We start from the raw sequence: 19,914 nt of genomic DNA on the forward strand, positions 1-19,914 counted from the left end.
TGGCAAACTCTGGATCAAATACTCTTAGTTGAGAGTTCCAATCACTGGTGCACCACAGCAGAGATGAAATCTTCATTAATGCCAAGAATGAACTTGAAATTGAAGACTAGGAGCTGGGTTCTCTGTGGCAAAAAGAGCCACAGACAAAGATGTACTAGTGAAAGAACAGGAATTTCCTATTGTGTTCTTGCGTTTGAGCCAGTGTCCCTCAGCAATGGCACCAATAATATGAAATCAAAATGTTAGTTAAATGGACTTTGTATTCTGACTATTTATTGATTCAGAAAGAGAGCAGAAAAATCACCTGCTTAGATGACACAAAGATAAAGGACATGTGATCTTTCCATTTCAATGCATTAACCTAAGTCACAACACAATGGTTTTCATATTATTTAACTTTTTATTTTTTTGTATGACTTTAAATGAATCTTTGCAATGATTTAATACTGTCAACATCCCATACAGAAGGTAATGATTAAGGCTGAACATTAAATGAAATACAACACTCAGACTACAAGAGAGACCTCAAGAATGAGGTCACTTGAACATGACATCATAAAGCCAGAAATCCAAAATGTACATATAAGATTCCCATGGTACAGCACATAATTCAAAGCTAAATATTCCTCAATCATGCATGGTATAGGCTATATTTTAAAAGAACTACTTTTTTCTATGTTACACGTGGGTGACGCATGAAGCATAAACAGACTTCTGCCGAGGCCTAATGATAAATATTCCAAGGGGTTTGTTTAGTGTGCTTTGTTTATGCTAACACTGCCCCTGGTTGCTCAAAAGTTAATCCTTAAGGCAAGTCTTTCTGTGTATTTATTTTTCCCACATCAACATAATTATATAGATTTTGTTTTTAATCCAATGAATGGAATGTACATTACGGTAAACAGAGCATTTGGCTGGAAGACAAGATACATTACAGTAAAACATTTAAGTTTTCTGTTTATAGAAATGAAGTCACATTTTAATGCATATTAAAAAAAACTACGAATTGATCATTTCATTATATAGTTAACATTTTATTTGTGATAAATATCATTTTCACATAGAAGAAAAAACTTTTACAGTGTTAAAAACATATGTAGCTCTCAAACATTGGATAACCACGAATTTATCTTTTTTAACATAGGAAATAATCATTTTATTTTTAAGTGGCTATAATATAGAAATTTGTACAGTTGCTTAAAATAAAGATTTTAAAGGCATATAATAGTTTTGTATGATTTTACAATTAAATTCCTTAAAAATGTCAATGCTTTACTTCCTATTCAGTTTGAGTGTGACATTTCAATGGCCCTAAAGACATATTTGATTTCTAAAATATTCCTGTAAGTCACAAAATAAGTAAAAAGAACATGTCTGCCTCAAATTTGCCGAGAAATAAAGCACCAAGAATGATAAGGAAAACAAGATATCTTAAGATGCAGAAAAAAGTATTTAAAAGAATATTTACAACGGAAAAAAGCCAATATCTCCCACTGCCCCCTTGCTGTACCCCATCCAAAAAGATCTATGCTGTTAAATGGAGATATTCAGAGGCACTCATCAATGACAAGGTAGAATCCACCTTTTGAGCTATGAATCTAAAATGATGCAAAAAAAGAAATGCATCAGCCAAAATAAATGTAAAGGTGAGGTGTTTTCAAGGCAAGAAAAAGCAAAGAATGCTTTGGTGAATCAAACTGAAACATTTTTGCCTTCTAGAGATCCCAATCATGTGTGTGTGTGTGTGTGTGTGTGCATATGTATATAGGTAGATAGATATACACACACGTACACACACATATCTAAATATACAGTGCAAAGGAATTTTAATTTTCCCACAGAGCTTTCATCAGTTTTTTAAATATCTCAGATTTTCGGCAAATGATACAAGCATTTACCCTGTCTCTTGAACTCTAAGTTCATAAAATAAAAAAGTAAATTTCAGGGATTTTTAGGTCTCTCCAAAAATTTTATAAAACTTTAATATAGTCACAAAATCTGAAGTGTTTTATATTTTTCACATGATAAACAGGGGATACAGAAGTTGCTCCTAAAAGTTAAATCCTTATGTAATATTCTGCACATGTAGCTTTACAACAAGATAAGACACGTTACAAGTACACTATTTACAAGAAAAGATCCACTTTTGATGGCATCCTCATCACTCTCTGAATTATGACTGTGACTAATGGCAATATCACCTTAACCATCTACCTTCCCGTCAATGCCAAGTTTTTATGGTGTGCATAAACTTGTCATTCTTCAGTCATTTCAGTCTTAGGCTGTTCCAGCTCATTCAATAAATCTTTACCAGCTGCTCCTGCTTTCGAGGCAAAAAGGACAGCTCCCTGTTTAAAACCGAGGTTCTTCAAACTCCGGGCATAATCTGCGTATACTGCCAGGATTAGTTTTTGTAACGACCAAGGTTAAGGAAGGAAGTGAAGGGTAAAATGAGCTCACCATTAAGTTTCAACCCTTGGATGAAGGCAAGAAGTCTTCAACATTTGTGCATGTTGTACATTTGGAAAACTGTGCATTTTTTACATTAAAGAACCCTCTCATCATGTAGGTATGAGTCTAAAAATTAAAAGATGATAACGATAGGAGACAAAAAAAGAGCTTGTATTCTGAAGCTTGGCAATTCAGATGCTGTATATATGGGCATAGTCTATAGAGGGAATTATAAAGGACTATTTCAGATACTATGTTGATAATTTATTTTAAAGCATATTTCTTAGAAAGATCAGTAACAAGATATAATGAGCGAAATAATCTGCCATTGTATATTCATTCATTTCATGCACTTTACCATTTACATAGAAGAACCCTTCCTGTGGCAAGAAGAATACTTACTGTTAGAAATTTTTACTGTAACCCCCCCCCCACACTTGTAATAAGATGCTTGAACTCAAAGCTGATTTTCCCAGGAAGAAACTGATGCTTTCATAAGCTAAACCCAAGTAAAACTTGGGCCAAGAAACAGGTGAACGCTGAGAAATACTGAACACATTTCAGCTGCATTTTAAAAGTAGGCCAAAAAGGAAAACATTTTAAAGCTCAAAAAACTGGCGTTTTTGCAGAGCAGATATCTGTATTACTTATGACATTTTAAGTGGACTCTCCAAAAGAAAAGCCTTTGACCACAATATCAAGCACTGAAAATAAGGCAAGAGCAGGACGTTTTCTTCAGACTCCACCATTAACTAACTGTGAGAGCCTAAGTCGGTGTCTTAGTTTGTCATGGGACAAATCATGTACTCTCTACCTATCAACTTGGGGGACTGTGTGCACAAAATTCTAAAAAGTGAAAAAATGCATTGAGAAAGGCAATAAAGTAGTATTACTCTAAAATATCCATACATTTTCCATCTCAAAGTAAAAACATTAATGTGACTGTTAGCAGAATAAAGAAATGAAGTATAATTCTAGAGTGGGAGAAAATTAATAATTTGTTAGCATGGCCTGTAAGTTTTCAAAACATTATATCTTCTCAGATTTTTAACTATTTGGGATACGGAACATAGTGACTGTAAAATATCTTATCCCAACAGTTAAGAATGAAAAGTAGTAAATACATGAAACCTCCTTAACCAGAGCTATTCATGTATGACTTGTTTATATAACCAATAAAACCACACTGTCTGCCCTCCTTCATCTGTATTTCTTTGTCTGTTTTCTCTATTTTTATTTTTATTTAATCCTGGTATTATGTTGCTTCCTGCAAACTTTTTTTATGATCACTCCCCCAACTTGCACGTTGAGTCCATGTGTGTTTCAGGGTTTTCATTCTCTAGCACTTCCCAAGCTGCAGACATCCAACGTCATTCCTCTAAACCAGATCTGTGAATCAGTGCAGTGTATGTTTTTTCCCCCAATGTAGTCTATAGTACCTGTTCCGCAGACACAAAATGAGTAGCAAGTCCCATTTATATCACCCCCTCAACATGAACAAACACCCCAATGCAAAGGATATTTGTGTCTTCATTTACTTCAATTGTGTCATACTTCAGGCAGGCTTCAACAAATAAGGCTGCTCTATCAAAATACCTCATGCTGGCAAATAGAAAAAAAGTGTTAGTATTCAACTTCAGAACTTTCGGCAACGGAGTGCAGGGGGATGGGTGAGGAGGGAAGAAGAGCATGATCCCACGTGCTTACACAAAGACTTTCCACAAATTATTCCTGTGAATGGCAATGCTACACAAAACTTTGGTTGTGTACAAAAGAGAAAACTTTCTTTTCCTTTATTCTGTTCTCAGGAGAGGTCTTCACTATTCTTTAAGCAAGGGATCTTTCTACTGAAGAAAACTATTAATCAAATAGCTTCTCAACCCTCCCTTACAGCCTAGACTGAAGAATACCATATTCTATAAATATTCCTTCTCAATTTTCACATACTAGATAGGCTGGGTATAATCAGTCACAAAATAAGTACTTAATATGGAGCTCCCTCTACTGTTGACTTACAAAATTGTTTTTGTCACCAAAGCCAAATGGTTCAGTGTCAGGGATGGATAGGGTTTTATCAATAGAAATAACAATACAGAAGACACATTACCAGCTATCTGCCTGTGCTACTACACTGTAAAAATCACTGGGTCTTCCCACCTGCCCTGCAGTGGAACTATGTGTTTTTTTCAATTAGAATGTGAGCTTTTGTAGACCGTGCCATTTTTCTGCCTATATCCCTAGCACTTAGCACATTATTTGGCACACAGTAAACTCTTAAGGAATGCTTTTCACATTTTTCATAAATGTGGAATGAGATGTACTCCTATTTAGGCAGTGATACATTTCTGATGAACAGTCATTTATTCTCCATCTCAGGTTTTGTGTAGTTTGCTTTACTCCCCTAAATGTAGTATTTCTGACTTGTTCTTTCTGAAAACTGAGGCAGTGGATAGTCAGCCCTCATAACCAGAAGACCTATGCTCAAGTCCTACCTGACATAAACTGGTTGTATTATCACAGGCAAGTCACTGAATTTCTCAGTTCTCTAGGAAACTAAAATGTAGAGAAGGGGCCAACCTGAATTGCAGAGGGTTTCCTCATCTGAACATTGCCTATATGAATGGAATCACATTCTAGCACCTAGCCTATTCTACAGTTCTGAATACCACAGTATATAGGAACAGAAACATAGACTTGGAGCCAATAAAGGCCTGAGCTGGAATGCTAGTTCTAATACTTTCTAGCTATAGATCCAGGAGTAAAACATTTATCTTAAGCCTTAGCTCAGTTCCCTTTTCTATAAAATGGAGATTATAACAAAATTTGCAGAACAAATCTCAAAGGACTCTTAAGAAAAGTGCTTTGTAAGTTGCTAAAGAAATAGATGTAAGCTATTAACTTAATTTTTGTCCAACATTGGCCAATTTTTATTCATTATCAAAATAATTCTGAATCTTACTTCTATTTTTCAAGATGCTTGGTTCCTGACATACTTAAGGACACTTTTATATTTAAACTGCAAGGAGAAAATACCCCCGAATTGAAATTTACTTGGAAGCAAACATTCACTTCAGAACCCAGGCCTGCAAAATAAGCAATCACAAGAACTGCTTAAAAACCCTCCGATTTACCTGTGTAGCATCTCCACCACTCTTGTAAAGCAGCCTAGGGACAGAAGGACCAAGATGGCCTTTGATTTCTGATTGACTTGTGGAGAGCAAAGATGATCGACCCATCTTTTCAAAACATCAGCACATTCCTCTGAATTTAAACGAACCTTTGTAAGGTGCCCAAAGTAAAACAAAACAAAAGGTAAGCTTAAAGAAAAAGGTATTCATATGAAACTAGATCTCTGTCTAGACAACTACAGAGAAAGCAACTGGCCTTCAATAAAGTTCAGTTTGCTCTCAATTTCAGTATTTGTTCTTTACTGAAAGTAGTGATAATGATACCATTTTTGAGAAATGAAATGGCTTTTGTCTAAAGGAAAGAACATTTCTTTATTAATATTTAATTGCTCATTTTTCTACTTTTGCAAATACGGGTGGGTTTATCTGATAAACATAAGTCTATTGCTTTCCTAAATTTTCTAATGATGTAGCCTCTCATTCCATATTTACATACATATTTACATAGGAGGAAGGTATTTTTATAAGCAGAAGAACATAATGGTTTAGAAGAAAGTTGCTAATAATATAATTGCACAAAAGTGCTTCCAGCACTAAACATTTCCATATCTCAAGTCACAAGCTCAAGGAAATTTTATGTGTAATAATTTGAATTATTAATCACTTACCTTTGCAAGCCATGCTGCTCGATTCCATTCACCGTATGTCTGCAAATAGCGGCAGGCATCAGCAGCTTTGTCTATGAGACAGAGTAACTGAACTCCCTCTGGAAAACAAAGAATAAAAAGAAATCAAATAAAAACTTTCTAAAAATTAGAAAGCTGTTTCTAATTCTTGGAATAAAGAAGCTTCACTGAACGTTAAAATCAACATTTAGATAGATCCTCACATAGTTTGCCGAAGTTTCCATTTTAAAATTTAAAGACAACATTTAAAGAAAATTCCTAGTATGGTATCACTGTTACTCCCCCAAAACAACTAATACAGAAGCACAAATATAGATGGAGTCTGTAACGGTAAACATAGAAGACATAAGAATAGCTATTTAACATTTACAAACAGAAAAATGATGAGTTTTTCTAGTATGCCATTTTTTTAAATCATTTTCCAAGTATATAATCACAAAAGACAGATCACAAGATCACTTTAATCAAACATTTTTGCCACAGTTGAATGTCTTGGTTTACCAGACCTTCAGGTCATAGATCACTGGATGAAGGACTATGATACATATACATGAAACCTTACTTACCTGCCAACTTGCCATTGGCTATCATATTGGTAGCAACCAACTTAATGGTACTCTGAGAAGGGCCAGAGGAGGTAACAGTTGTCACCAAACAAGCTTTCAGTGAATCACAGTAATAGTGCTGGTTATCTGCACTGGTTTCCAAAAGCAACTGCACAGCTCTGTCTGTCTAATAAGTAAAGAAAAAGTTTCTCTAAATATGAGAATTTTCCTGGCAATGTAAGCTTTCTTATTTAGAATTTAATAAATGACTGTTAAAGGATACAGCTTGAAGAGAACTCTTAGCTTTAAATAGATTTTATTTATCTAAGCAAGAATGGAACTAAACATGGCATCACCTATTTGAAGTTCATGAATAAATATCATGCCTAAGTCTACAGAGGGCTCAAAGCTACCACCATTCAGTTTTGTATGAAAATCATTTAAAGTGGTAAGGATATGTTGGGAAATGAAGGTAAAGTAAAAAGCAAAAGATCTCATTTTTCTTAAAGGAAGGCAAAAAATACAAAAAACAAAAGAAAATCATTTAAACAAATAACTTTTTTGGAGGGGAGGGGTGGGGGTGTAGAGGTGAGAGGGAGGCATATACTAGGCATTTCCTCTGCTGATGTAGACAAGGCATTCTATCTATATTTTAAAATCTTGGAGATCTGCCTGAGAGTCTAAGTGCTTTCCTATGGCCAATGTGTGGGACCTGAACCAGGTCTTCTTGACTCTTCGTCAAATTGCCTCTCTGGTTGACATGTGAAGAAAAGAGAAGTATCTTCTCATTAAATTGCACATGTTTACTTTCCAACAGAATACAATTTCCATTTTTTTCACTCAAAAAGGAACATACAGTAAAAAGGAGATCCTGTCATTCTTAATAACGTAGGGGGTATATTTCAAAGAAACCCACTTATACTTGGATGAATTGATGTAAAGTGAGCAAAACTAGGAGAACAATTTACACAGTTACAACACTGAAAAATAAGAAAAAAACAACAACTTGGAATGATGTAATAATAATTTAGATCAATGAAATGACCAGTCAAAACCCCAGTGACAGATGACAGAAAGTGATAGACCCAAGGTACAAATGAGATACATTTTTGGACATGGATAATTTGTGGAAGTGTTTATCTGGACTATGATTTTTTGTTACAAGGATTGTGTTTTCTTTCTTCACTGAGAAGAGGGTATAAGAATGTAAGCTAATGATTGTATTGCCAAAAATAAGCTAGTATTCATATGGTACTTTTGCAAAGTGCTTTACACATATTATCTGATTTGATTTTCACAACAAACTTGTGAGGTAGATGCTATGAGTAAACTGAGACTGAGAGATTATCAGTGAATTGCTATTGGTTACATACCCAACTAGTAAGTTTTTGAGGTAGAATTTCCTCTCTCATGCACACATACATACACAAGCGTATATATGTGCACATACATATTAAAAATCAAGTTGTACTTAACAGATTAATGATTTAACCTATGATAAAATATTTCATAATAATAATTTCACATAAAATCTTTTTCTGTTCTGTATATGGCAATGTGTCTCTTTTTTTTTTGGTGTTCAATAAATTCAGAATAAAAAACTAAAAAAATATGCAGAGTCTTCAAATAACAATCTCACTCAATATAAAAACACTTATAAAATTAAAAACGTTCCATACCTGACCCAAAAGAAGAAGCTGGTCTGCACACTTCCTTGTATGATCATAAGTAGACCGTTTTACTTCTTGTAGATTCACTCTTTCCAGCTGAAATTTCTATAAAACAAAATTATTTAGTGAAACTTAGATCATATGTACATCAGATCATCAGTATTATAATGTAAAAAACTATAGCACTTGGTAACACAAATTTATTAAATGTTTGACTCTTTTGTTATTAAAGGATTTTGAGTGTGTTTGTCCCCATATGAAAAAATTGGCTTGTACAGAGGTATAAAAATGTTGAGTAAAGCTTTAGTTAGATCTAAAATAGCAATGAAGTTCAAAACCAGAAAATTTCAAAGTCAAGAAAAGTAGTGATCTAAAAAAAGAAAATTGCAAGAAACTCTGAGTTAAACATTTGAGAAGCAGGGCCTATGGAACAGAATGCTGCATATACTGCTAGGCAGAGTCACTGTGTTTTTTGGTTTTGTCTGTTTTTCCCTGTGACAAGGTAGGATTCAACTGGAGTGGGTGACAGGAGGCTGTATCTAGAAATGATTGTAATGTAAAAACCAATAATCAGTAAGTACAAGTATTTTATCAGTATCTACTATGTGCCAGGTACTATAGAAACAAAGACAAGGATGACACAGTCCCTGCCTTCAGGGAGATGAGATTCTCTAAGGGGAGGTAATATATACACATATAAGTGTGTATGCATATGTATATGAAATGGTGTGTTACACATGAAAAAACAAGGTCTGTTTGGCTAGACCAAAGAGTGCGAAGGGAAATACTGATGGCAAACTAGGTTTGAGTCAGCTTGTGAAAGATTTTAAATGCCTATCAGAAGAGTTCATATTTAACCACAGAGGTAAAAGGAAACCACTGGAGTTTAGGGGGAAGTGACATGGTCAAACCTATGCTTTAGTATTATCAATCTGGAAGCTGAGTGGAGGATGGATTAGGGCATAGAGTGGTGAGGCACAGAGATTAATGAGGAGGCTATTACAACAGCCTACTGACAAAGTTACAAACATTCAAGATTATAATTTTAAAGAATTTAAAAGAAAAACTAAAATACCTGAAAGTACGAATTTTCACAGAGTATGTCATAACAAATATCCAGTGGGTTGGTCACTTTTTCCTGAGGCAGGGAAATATTATCACTGTCTGTTGTGCTCTCTGATTTCTCCTGGGATAAACTGTGCAAATAGTGGGCAGCAACGGTCCAGAAATGCAGCTCTGATTCATCACCATACAGCCTGAGAAGTGAAAAGCAAAGCCAGTGCACAGATACAGATGTACAGTAGACTTTCACAAAGCCTCTGGTCACCACCCAGCAGCACATGAAGCTACAACACACCTGGGCTGCCATCAACAGACCTCCTTCACAAAACTCAATGGCCAGCTTGACTCGGTGGGTAGCTATAAGAATGGCAAGTCTTTTAAACATATCCTATTTCTCTGCTACTACCTGCCTTTATTTCCAGGTTTAAATTTATGCCTCTTCTGGTCCGAGAAAGAATCCTTTTAAGAGTTCTACAGCTAGACACACATAATTGGTCACAATTCATTTATAGCTGAAAAAGTGCTGGACTTGTAGAAAGAAATGGGTTTAATTCTATCAACAACACTTTCTGGCTGTTATGACTAGGAGCAAGGAAATTATCCTCTCTTTGAGTCTCATTCTCTCTATCTGCCAAATTGGAGGTAATAATGGAGGTAGTATCTATCTCACAGGATGGCTGTAAGGATCAAATGAGATAATGTATAAAGGGCTTTGCAAATCTTAAATGTCAACTTTTTAAATCTAGAAAACCATCAGATTTAAATTTGGCCTTTCAGTGAATATCCTGAATTAATTTCTTTAAGTATTGACTGATTTGATTTCCTTGCTACCCAAGGGATTCGCCGAAGTCTTTTCCAGGACCACACCAAATTCAATATCATTATGCTCCTCCCTTCCCCTAAGTGCTATTTCTGTGGAGGGCACCATTATCCTTCCAATCATTCAGGTAACACAACCTCAATGTATGCCTCAACTTCCCACTCTCACTCACTCCACATATCCAATCAATACTGTACTGCTGTTTGTAACTCCACAGCACCTCTCACACAGCTGACTCTTGTTTAGCCCTCATCACCTTTCACCTTGACTATATAGCAACAGCTTCCTAACTTCAGATCATACTATGTCAACTCCAGTAGCTCCCCAGAATGGGCAGTCCTTGAGAGCAGAAACAGTGTTTTTATCTCTCCAGTGCTCAGCACTGTGCTTGGCTTATAGTAAGTGTTTAGTAAACGTTGTTGCTACTGTTGCTTGTTACCTCTGGAGCAAATATAAACTCTTCAGTTGGGCATTTCAAATCCTTCACAACCTAGCTCAGACCCAACCTACCTTTCCAGCCTTATTATAGATTATTCTCTTTTATGGGCTTTATGAGTCTAGCCAAACTGGCCTTCTTACTGTTGTTCTTCATAAATAAAACTCCACTGCTGATCTTCGTGCCTCAGCACTGGCTATCCCTTATGCTTAGAGTACCCTCTATACTCACCCTTGCTTCTGCTAATTCCTAGTTTCTATCAAGATTCAATTCAACTGCCACCTTCTACAAGAAGCCTTTCCCAATCTCCCTTATCACACCCCCTACTCCCACGCAATAACATTAGTTCACATACAGTACACGCTTATATATGTAGGCACATACTGTTTCTCTAACAAGGAGCTGGAATGATTTCACTTGAAAAAGTCAATGTTGGAGGGGCGACAGAAAGACAAGCACACAAATAGAGTTGGTGGAACTATGAAATGGGTCCAAATATTCTGGAAAACCATTTGGAATTATGCTAAGAAAGTGACCAAAAACCCCTATCTACCAACTCGGAGTCCCACTGTTAGGCATATAACCTAAGGAAGTCAAAGACAAAAAAAAGTCCTATATTCACCAAAATATTCAGGGCATCACTTTTTGTGATAGCATACAACTGAAAATAAAATCATGGCACAAGAATATAATAGAATATTAATACTCCATAAGTAATGATGAACATGAAGAATTCAGAGAAGTATGGGAAGACTTACACAAACTGATGTAAGCAGATTAGGAAACAATGTCAAAAGAAAAAAAAATTGAAAGTGAATGCTGTCTAATAATGATGACTAAGCTTGGTCCCTGAAAAGAGGTGAGAAAATGCATACATCCTCCTTCACTGCAGGGGTCAGAGAATATTGTGTATGATGTCAGACATATTTTATGTGAATTCTAATTTAACTACATTTTTTTTTAAATCTCTGTTAAAAGGGCCAGCACTCTAGGTACCAGAGGGAGGAGATATATTCAAAAATTAATAAAACATAAGTAAATGAATAAATTAGCACTGATTTATAACTTCTCTAAGTTAATAGTGGGATTTATGTCTTAACTAAATGAAGGCACTGGGTCGAATGATACCTGAAGCTTCCTCCAACTCTGCATACTATGGCTTGTAAAAAAGCTCAAAGAAAAACAAAAACAAAATTATTCATTGGGCCTAGTCTGAAGTTTATGAAAATCCATCAAGTATACAATGTTACCTTGCAATAAGTAGGCATCTCTGCAAAATTGTAAATTCAGGATCAAGTAAGAGCCTCTTCAGATCACTGCAAACAGGAAACCACACCAACAGAAGACAGAAAATTTGAGTTAAACAGTAGAGGAATAAGAATTCCAAGTTGTTGGAAGATAAGTTACTAGAGACATATTTTTATAGTAAAAAATCCTATGCAAAATAAGTAGATTCAGAATCTGAGAAAGACAAAGAAATTATGATTCCCTAACTCTGAAACTTCACCAAAGGTTAAACTTAGATATTTAAGTACAAATTCCGCACTTTGCCCACTTGGTAATTCATACCTAGAATGCACATTTTAGGGTGGGTGTCGTAGTACCTATAAGCTACTGCTTGGTGCTATAAGATTCTCTTCACATTGGTTAACTATCGCAACATTTCAAATTCATGATTTACAAAAAGTAGTAAAATTATAGGAATAATATAATTATTGGTATGATTATTATTTTGACAATTTTCAGGTATAGAATATGCAAAGAACAGTAAATTTCAGTATTTCTTTTGAAATTGTTCTAGGTTATATGGAGAAGAATGCGATAGTGCTAATATAACTAAATGTGAGCTTTATCCTTTATTAATCCAAGTCAAACAAGGGCAGAGATTTGAGATATTTTGAATAATGAAACATAAAACCAAGCATGATTAACTTACTAAATAACAATTCTATAGGCCAATGTCTATAATAAAGAAAAGGAATTCATTTTAATTTTTACTAATTTCCTACAAATCTTCTATTTCTATGCTAATATCACCAGAGCAATTTCATACTGAAATATTAACTTGTTTACTATAGGTTTCTCTGTCACAGCAGAAATAACAAAAGCAAGTTTTCTGAAAAAGAGCTGGTTCTCAAGAAACAAAATATTTTATACTTACAGCAGTATAAAATTTAGAAAACAAATTACCCTGCTATGCTCTTTCACGGTTTCATTTCTTCAAACAAAATATACTTAAAGAATGCTTACTTAGACAATGAATTCAACTGTTCTTGAAGCTGATTTTTAACATCTTCATTTTCTGGATAGTCACTGTAGAAAAGATTTAAAGTTAATATATTTTCTCGTAAGCCACAATTATCTAATTCTTAACTACAGTATACATACACATGGCCAGTTCATATGAAAACCTACTTAAAGAAAATGTTTGTGCCTATTTGCTGCAAGATATTATCACACATGGTACATGTCTCAAGAAAAGAATTCTATACTGACCTATCAGTGTAAAAACAAAAGGAAATAAGGCAGTTTGGTTTTTGATGAAGTCACTACTGACTCTTCATGAGCCTTATGACTTCCTTTCTAAATGTTCACTAATAATCCCTATAAAAATATTTTAGAATTTTGCCAGGAATGGAAGTCAAATTTAAGGGCCTATATTTTCTGGGTTCCATTTTCTTCCATTTCTGAAGAGTGGGACAATATTTGCTCTTCTCCAATCCTGCGGTTTATTTACCTCATTCTCCATGATCTTTTAAGTATCACAGATAGATTTAACAGACTGGGAGGAATGTGAACATGGAGGCTGAAAAATATTTTGACAGTAACAGTTAAGATTTGTTGAAATTAAAGGCAAGAAATTTGGGAATTCTTGTTTTAAAGTCAGAGTTCAGAATACAATTCAAAATTAAACTCTTATAATGCCCCATTAGAAATTTTACTCTTTCTAGAGAACATTCTAAGCATAGTTTCAACAAAAAATTAAAATATCAACAACCTATTTAATCTTACCATTTTTACAATATATTTTTATTTTGTTAAATATTTCCCAATTACATTATTTTTTTATTCATTTTTTAAAATTCTGAGTTCCAAATTCTCTTCCTCCCTCCTACTCTTCTCCCACTCATTGAGTAGGCAAGCAATATGATACTGATTATACATATGAAGTCATGCAAAGCATGTTTCCATATGAGCCATAATGCAAAAGAAAATTAAAAAAAAAAGAAAAAGAAAGTGAAAAAAAATATGCGTCATTGTGCCTCATTTAGTTCTCTCTCTGGAGGTAGACAGCATTTTTTATCATGAGTCCTTTGGAATTATCTTGGATCATTGTATTGCCGAAAATAGCTAAGTCATTCACAATTGATCACCATATAATATTGCTGTTATTGTATACAATGTTCTCCTGGTTCTGTTCATTTTACCTTGCATTAGTTTGTGTAAGTCTTTCCAGGAATTTCTAAAAACTACCTGCTCGTCATTTCTTATAGCATAATAGTATTCTGTTACAATCTTATACCACAACTTTTTCAGCCATTCTCCAAATCCATGGGTATCTCCTCAATTTCCAATTCTTTGCCAGCACAAAACTAGCTGATAGAAATATGTTTTACAAATAGATCCTTTTGACCTAGCAGTGATATTGCTGAATCAAAGGATATTCACAGTTTTATAGCCATTTGAGTATAGTCCCAACTTGTTCTCCAGAATAGTTGGACTAGTTCACAACTCTGCCAACAATGCAAAAGTATCCCAATTTTTCCACATCCCTTTCAGCATTCGTTACTTTCCTTTTGTGTTAGCCAATCTGGTGTGTATGAGGTGGTATCTCAGGGTTATTTTAATTTGCAATTCTATAGTTGATAGTGATTTGGAACATTTTTTTATGTGATTATTGATAGCTCTGATTTCTTTTTCTGAAAACTACCTGTTCATATCCTTTGATCATTTATTAATTGGAGAATGGCTTTTATTTTTATAAATTTGGCTTAGTTTCCTACATGTTTGAGAAATGAGGCCTTTATCAGAAAAATATGCTGTAAACATTTTTTTCCTAGTTTCCTGTTTTCCTTCTAATTTTGGCTGAATTGGTTTTCTTTCTGCACAACTTTTTTGATTTTATATAATCAACCCATTTTACTTCCCATGATCCTCTTTATCTCACAGTAAATTTTTCCATGCTCCCTAAATTACTTATATCACATCACCCTTTACATCTAAATCAGTTATCCATTCTGATCTTATCTTGCTATGTGGTGTGAGATGTTGGTCTATGCCAAATTTTTTTCAAACTGCTTTCCATTTTTTCCCAGCAATTTTGGTCAAATGCTTATATTTTACCCCCAAAGCTTGGATCCTTGGGTTTATCAAACACTAGATTACTATGGTCATTTACTACTGTGAATTGGGTATCAAATCTATTCAATGATCCAATATTCTATTTCTTAGTACCAGACTGTTTTCATGATTAATGCTTTGTTACATAGTTTGAAATCTGGCACTGCTAGGCTGATTCCTTCACATGTGAACTCCAGGCCAGCCTCCATTATTGTGTCAAAGATTTCTCCTTCTGACTTTCTAAGGTACCTTGGGCTAGAAGAATGCCTCACTCTGACCTTTTCTTGGCTTTGCCATTCCAGAAATTGATTTGAGGCACTACTTTTAAATTGTTTGGAGGGGAATATTGAGAGAGCTCAGCTGAGTGCTTCCTCTAGTTGGCCATCTTGGTTCTGACTCTAGGAGTCTTAACTAACATTTTTAATGTCTGCTTGTAACCTTGTTGTTTTCTTTTTTTTTGCCTTATGGGAGAACAAATAGACTCAATAAATAATTTTTGTTATGGGATTTTAAAGAAGAAAATGAATATTTCATGCAGACCAGGTATGCTTTCATTACACCTTTGTGTACAGTAAGCAACTATGCAATTTATGGAAATAAATTATTTAGAGATCCCTAAGAGAAATCTCTACTGTCCTATGTTGAACATCATTCACTTCTGTCTTTGTATTTTCCACATTACCTACAATACTGTAAGTACTCAATAAATAAAGGCTTACTTAACAGTCTCAAAACCAGTCTCATCATGAATGATTTTTAATAAATAGGAAACTAGGAAAAAATAAATAAAAATGTAAAAGCCTTACACATGTGAAATGTCCAAAGAATACTGTTCATTCCATGGCTGATGTAGCAAGAATGCTTTTAAAGCTAAGGCAGCCCTTGGAACAAGGAGATAGGGACACCACACAGGTTCTGAAAGAAAAAAAATAAATAAAAGCTTTCTTTCTCAAATGTAAAGAATACACACAAACTCTTAATGTTAAATACAAGGACAACATACTAAAGGACATTTAAATTACTACAGCTAAATGGCATCTTGTACACAATTTTTCTGAAGGTACACCAATATACTAAATAACTATGACCTTAATGTATCTTGCAATCAAACCTCTTTTCTTCAATGTTGGTGACACATTTATTGTTTTGTCCAGACCTATGATTTTATCAGTGTGGAGAACTCCAAATGTAGAAATACTTTTTAATGGTATAGATAATGAAGGCTTATAGTCTTTGAGGTTTGCCTGTGATAGCGAGAGGTTAAGTAACTTATCCACGGTCACATACTGAATATGTGCCAGAGGCAGAACTTGGATTCAGGTTTTCCTGACCCCAAGGTTGTCCCTGTTTATTTTGCCACACTGTCCCTCATAACACAATTACTAGCATACTTTTATGTGTTTAACATCTATTTAAAAAAAGGAACTATTTTCCTAACAGCAACAAAAATTCACATTTGATACCTCTTTATGAATTATAAGGGGCTTTTCTCACAAAGTCCCTATGTGATAGATAGCATAAGCATTTCTCTCATTTTACACATGAAGAAATTGGCTTATTTAAGACAATGTTTCAGATAATACCCAACCCTCACAAGCTACACTTCCCCCTGCCTTGAAACTCTCTCTCTTCATCTTGTACTACCCTTTATTGAGGTTTCTTAAATAAACAGAATTTATGTGACCGTTCATTTTATTGCCTAGATTTCCACCAGGAGGTGATCACATCTTTCAACTCACCATGTTCTTGCTTCATGATGTTTAATTCTGATCATAATCTCTTGCCTTTTCATCTCTTGTGGTGCCAGTCCCTTGTCTTACCACTGTTACCTTACACTATCAATCCTCATACCTGGGTTATCTCCTGTGCAGCTGAATGCTCCTGGAAGTTATGCCCTTGTGTCAACTACCCTCGACTCAGCCTCTCACTGAGGTAAATATTTAAAACAAAATCAAAGGACTGAAAAAAAAAAGACAATATAAGATCTCTAATATAAAAAATAACTCATGAGGAAAATAGATCAAGGAGAGATCAATGATGGATTAAATGGATTCCCTGAAAACCATAATTAAAAAACAAACAGGACGCTGTATTTCAGGAACTAATAAATGAAAACTGTCCAGAACTATAGAATTAGAGGGCAAAGTAAAGACTGAAAGAATCCACAAATTACCTCCTGAAAGAAACTCTAAAATGAAAAGTTCCAGGAATGCAATGGCCAAGACCTAGCACTCCCATGTCAAAGAAAGAATACTGCAAACATCCAGAAAGAAGGTTCAAATACCAAGTAACAATAGTTAGGATCATAAGAGACAGCAGCTTCAATCATAAGTGTAAGGAAATCCTGAAATACGATATTCCAAAAGACAAAAGTGATAGACTTACAACCAAAAAGAATTTTTCTGCAAAGCAAATTATAATCCTAGTGGGAAAAAACAGATTAGAGGATTTTAAAGCATTTGTGATGAAAAGAAGTGAGTAGGAAATCTGAAGTACGAACACAGAATCAAAAGGAACTCAGAAAGATTTATTTTATTCGAGTCATTGGAAGGGGCTATACAATGATGAAGGGCTAAGAAGAAACCAGTATTCCTGCAGAATATTAATGAATTTAGTGAGTTAAATAAGAAAAATAGGGGACCTTAGGTAAATTGGTTTTCTCTAAGAGTTTTAAAAGGCAAGAGAGATAGGAAGGTAAATATATTAGTGTTAGAAAAGAGGAAGTGGTTGGAACTTGCTATTTTTCTGGAATGGGTGCTATTTAACTGAATGGGTGAGAAGAATAAAGAAACAAGGAAAAAGAGATTGTGGGTGCAGCCACATGATGAAAACTCACTCTTATATGAAATAGATAAGGGAAAGCTAAACGCACAACAATCTGCTGTAGAAAAACACCAATCTTAACAGGGAAACAAGTGAGGATGGTTGGAAGGCATTAAGAGTGAGGATAATACTGGGGAGGGAATAATCTTAAACAAAACAAAATTACTGATCCTGAACGAGGGATTAAAAGATAAAAAAAATAAACTAAATCTAAAGGGTGTGGGGGGGTAATTTTAGATTTCCTGTAGTTGGAGAACTGCTGAATAGATTATATATGAATACAATAAAATATTATTGTGCCACAAATAATGACAAAAGAGATAGTTCCAAATAATCCTAGGTAACCTGAACTAATGCAAAGTGAGCAAAACCAGTAAAACAATTAATACAACTACAGGAAGATTATAAAGAAAAACAACTCTGAAAAGTTAAGAACTATCTAATTTAATGCAATGACCTTCAGAGGACCTATGATGAACTTTCTTCCAGACATAAAGTTGATGGTCTCAAGGTGCATAAAAAAATGTAAATTTTTGGACATGGCTAGTGCGTAGATTTGTTTTGCTTCACCAGGCTTATGTGTCACAAAGTTTGGGCTTTTTTTTTCTTCTCTTAGTTTTTAATTGGGGCAGAATGTTTTGAGGACAAGTGGAGGTTAGTGACAGCAATACCAAAACAGAGGGACACTGAAACATTCCTTCAAAATGAAGAGCAGAAGTTCAGAAAGAAGTACAGACCAGCAGGACAGTTTTGAAAATAATATACGGAATTTATTATATGCTTTTAAAAAAGAACCAAGTAGTTCATGGGTAATTCAAAGTAATTCATGAAATCATCAATTTTTGTTGTTGTTGTTCTGCTTGTATATACGCTGTGTAATGCTCTTTTTTTTTTCATGTTCAGAATTCATTTTTTAAAGATTTTATATATATGTATGGCCTTCTCAAGTAAAAGGACTACCTCTCTATCAGAAATCAGAGGGTGATGTCAAGGAGTTCTGGGATGAAGAAAAAGGGAAAAAAGCAATATCATGGGGATGCCAACTTTTTTTTTTTTCAGGAAAGTAACAGGTTAGATCCTAGGCTGAGGGAGAGGAAAAGAGTTATGGGAGACTTGATGAAAGAAGAGAAAATCTGGAATCGCTTCTGTGGAGGATGGGATAAGAATCAATTAGGGAAGAGTAAAAAGAGTGTCTTGTTTCTGTGAAGGCCCAGTTGGCAGTAGATAACACCCACAGACAGCTCAGTTGTGTGGCCTCCTCTTCCAGCTCTATTCAGCAATGCCAGATCTATTCAGCAATGCATGAGTAGTAGGAGAGGACAATGGTGAGAGTAATGATAGGCTGGGGTTTGGCAAGAGATGAACAGAACTAGGCCAAAGAGGCAAGATATTCAAAATGAGAGGACAATGTCAAGTTGAACTTGCTAATTACATGTTTGAGACCGGGAAAGAAAGGAAGTCATATCAGGAGGAATAGCCTGAGAAGTTCTGAGGGGCAGGGGGATTGGAGGTCACAATGAGAGTGAATAGGGTTAGGAGGAATAATAGGAAGAGGTTGAATAACAGACAAGAAGTGATAAAGAAATTTTTGATTATGGAAATAAAACTCTTAGAGTTAGTGGTGAAATCCAGGGTATAAACATTTTTGTCTGTGACTGCAATAGACGAGTAGGGATTTGAAGAGCCTAAAGAACTGAAAGGTTAGGATTTTTGAGAGTGCACTGAAATGCATGTTGAAGTCCCCTGTTATAAAGGCAGGAGAGAGAGAAGAGAGGAAGACAGTGAGCCAGATACCAAACTTAAACAAGGAGGAGATGGTCTCAATTCAGTCTGTATGGATAATGAATCCCTTGGCTTTCATGATAATGCTCCCTCCTGTTTCTCCTTCCTATCCACCTGCTGTTTTCATTCTCATTCTTTCTATTTATATCCTTGGTACTTAGCACAATGCT

At 34.9% G+C, this 19,914-nt stretch overlaps 1 protein-coding gene across 2 annotated transcripts in view; it reads right to left on the reverse strand.

Moving 5' to 3' along the window:
- Positions 1-380: 380 nt before the first annotated feature.
- Positions 381-19,914, reverse strand: part of WDR11 (WD repeat domain 11) — an 88,375-nt gene continuing 68,841 nt past the window's right edge. For both annotated transcript variants that reach the window (XM_078151022.1, XM_078151021.1), the window contains exons 20-29: positions 15,946-16,054; positions 13,049-13,111; positions 12,049-12,114; positions 9,556-9,736; positions 8,490-8,585; positions 6,832-6,997; positions 6,248-6,345; positions 5,583-5,728; positions 3,973-4,053; positions 381-2,412 (exon numbers count right to left, since the gene is read on the reverse strand). In XM_078151022.1, the coding sequence (XP_078007148.1) occupies positions 2,256-2,412; positions 3,973-4,053; positions 5,583-5,728; positions 6,248-6,345; positions 6,832-6,997; positions 8,490-8,585; positions 9,556-9,736; positions 12,049-12,114; positions 13,049-13,111; positions 15,946-16,054 (1,163 nt within the window). In that variant the 3' untranslated portion in view covers positions 381-2,255. The remainder of the gene's footprint in view (positions 2,413-3,972; positions 4,054-5,582; positions 5,729-6,247; positions 6,346-6,831; positions 6,998-8,489; positions 8,586-9,555; positions 9,737-12,048; positions 12,115-13,048; positions 13,112-15,945; positions 16,055-19,914) is intronic.

This window comes from Phascolarctos cinereus, unplaced genomic scaffold (genome assembly GCF_003287225.1).
Source record: "Phascolarctos cinereus isolate Bilbo 61053 unplaced genomic scaffold, phaCin_HiC Scaffold_3;HRSCAF=262, whole genome shotgun sequence".
In the NCBI taxonomy this organism is placed as follows: Eukaryota; Metazoa; Chordata; class Mammalia; order Diprotodontia; family Phascolarctidae; genus Phascolarctos; species Phascolarctos cinereus.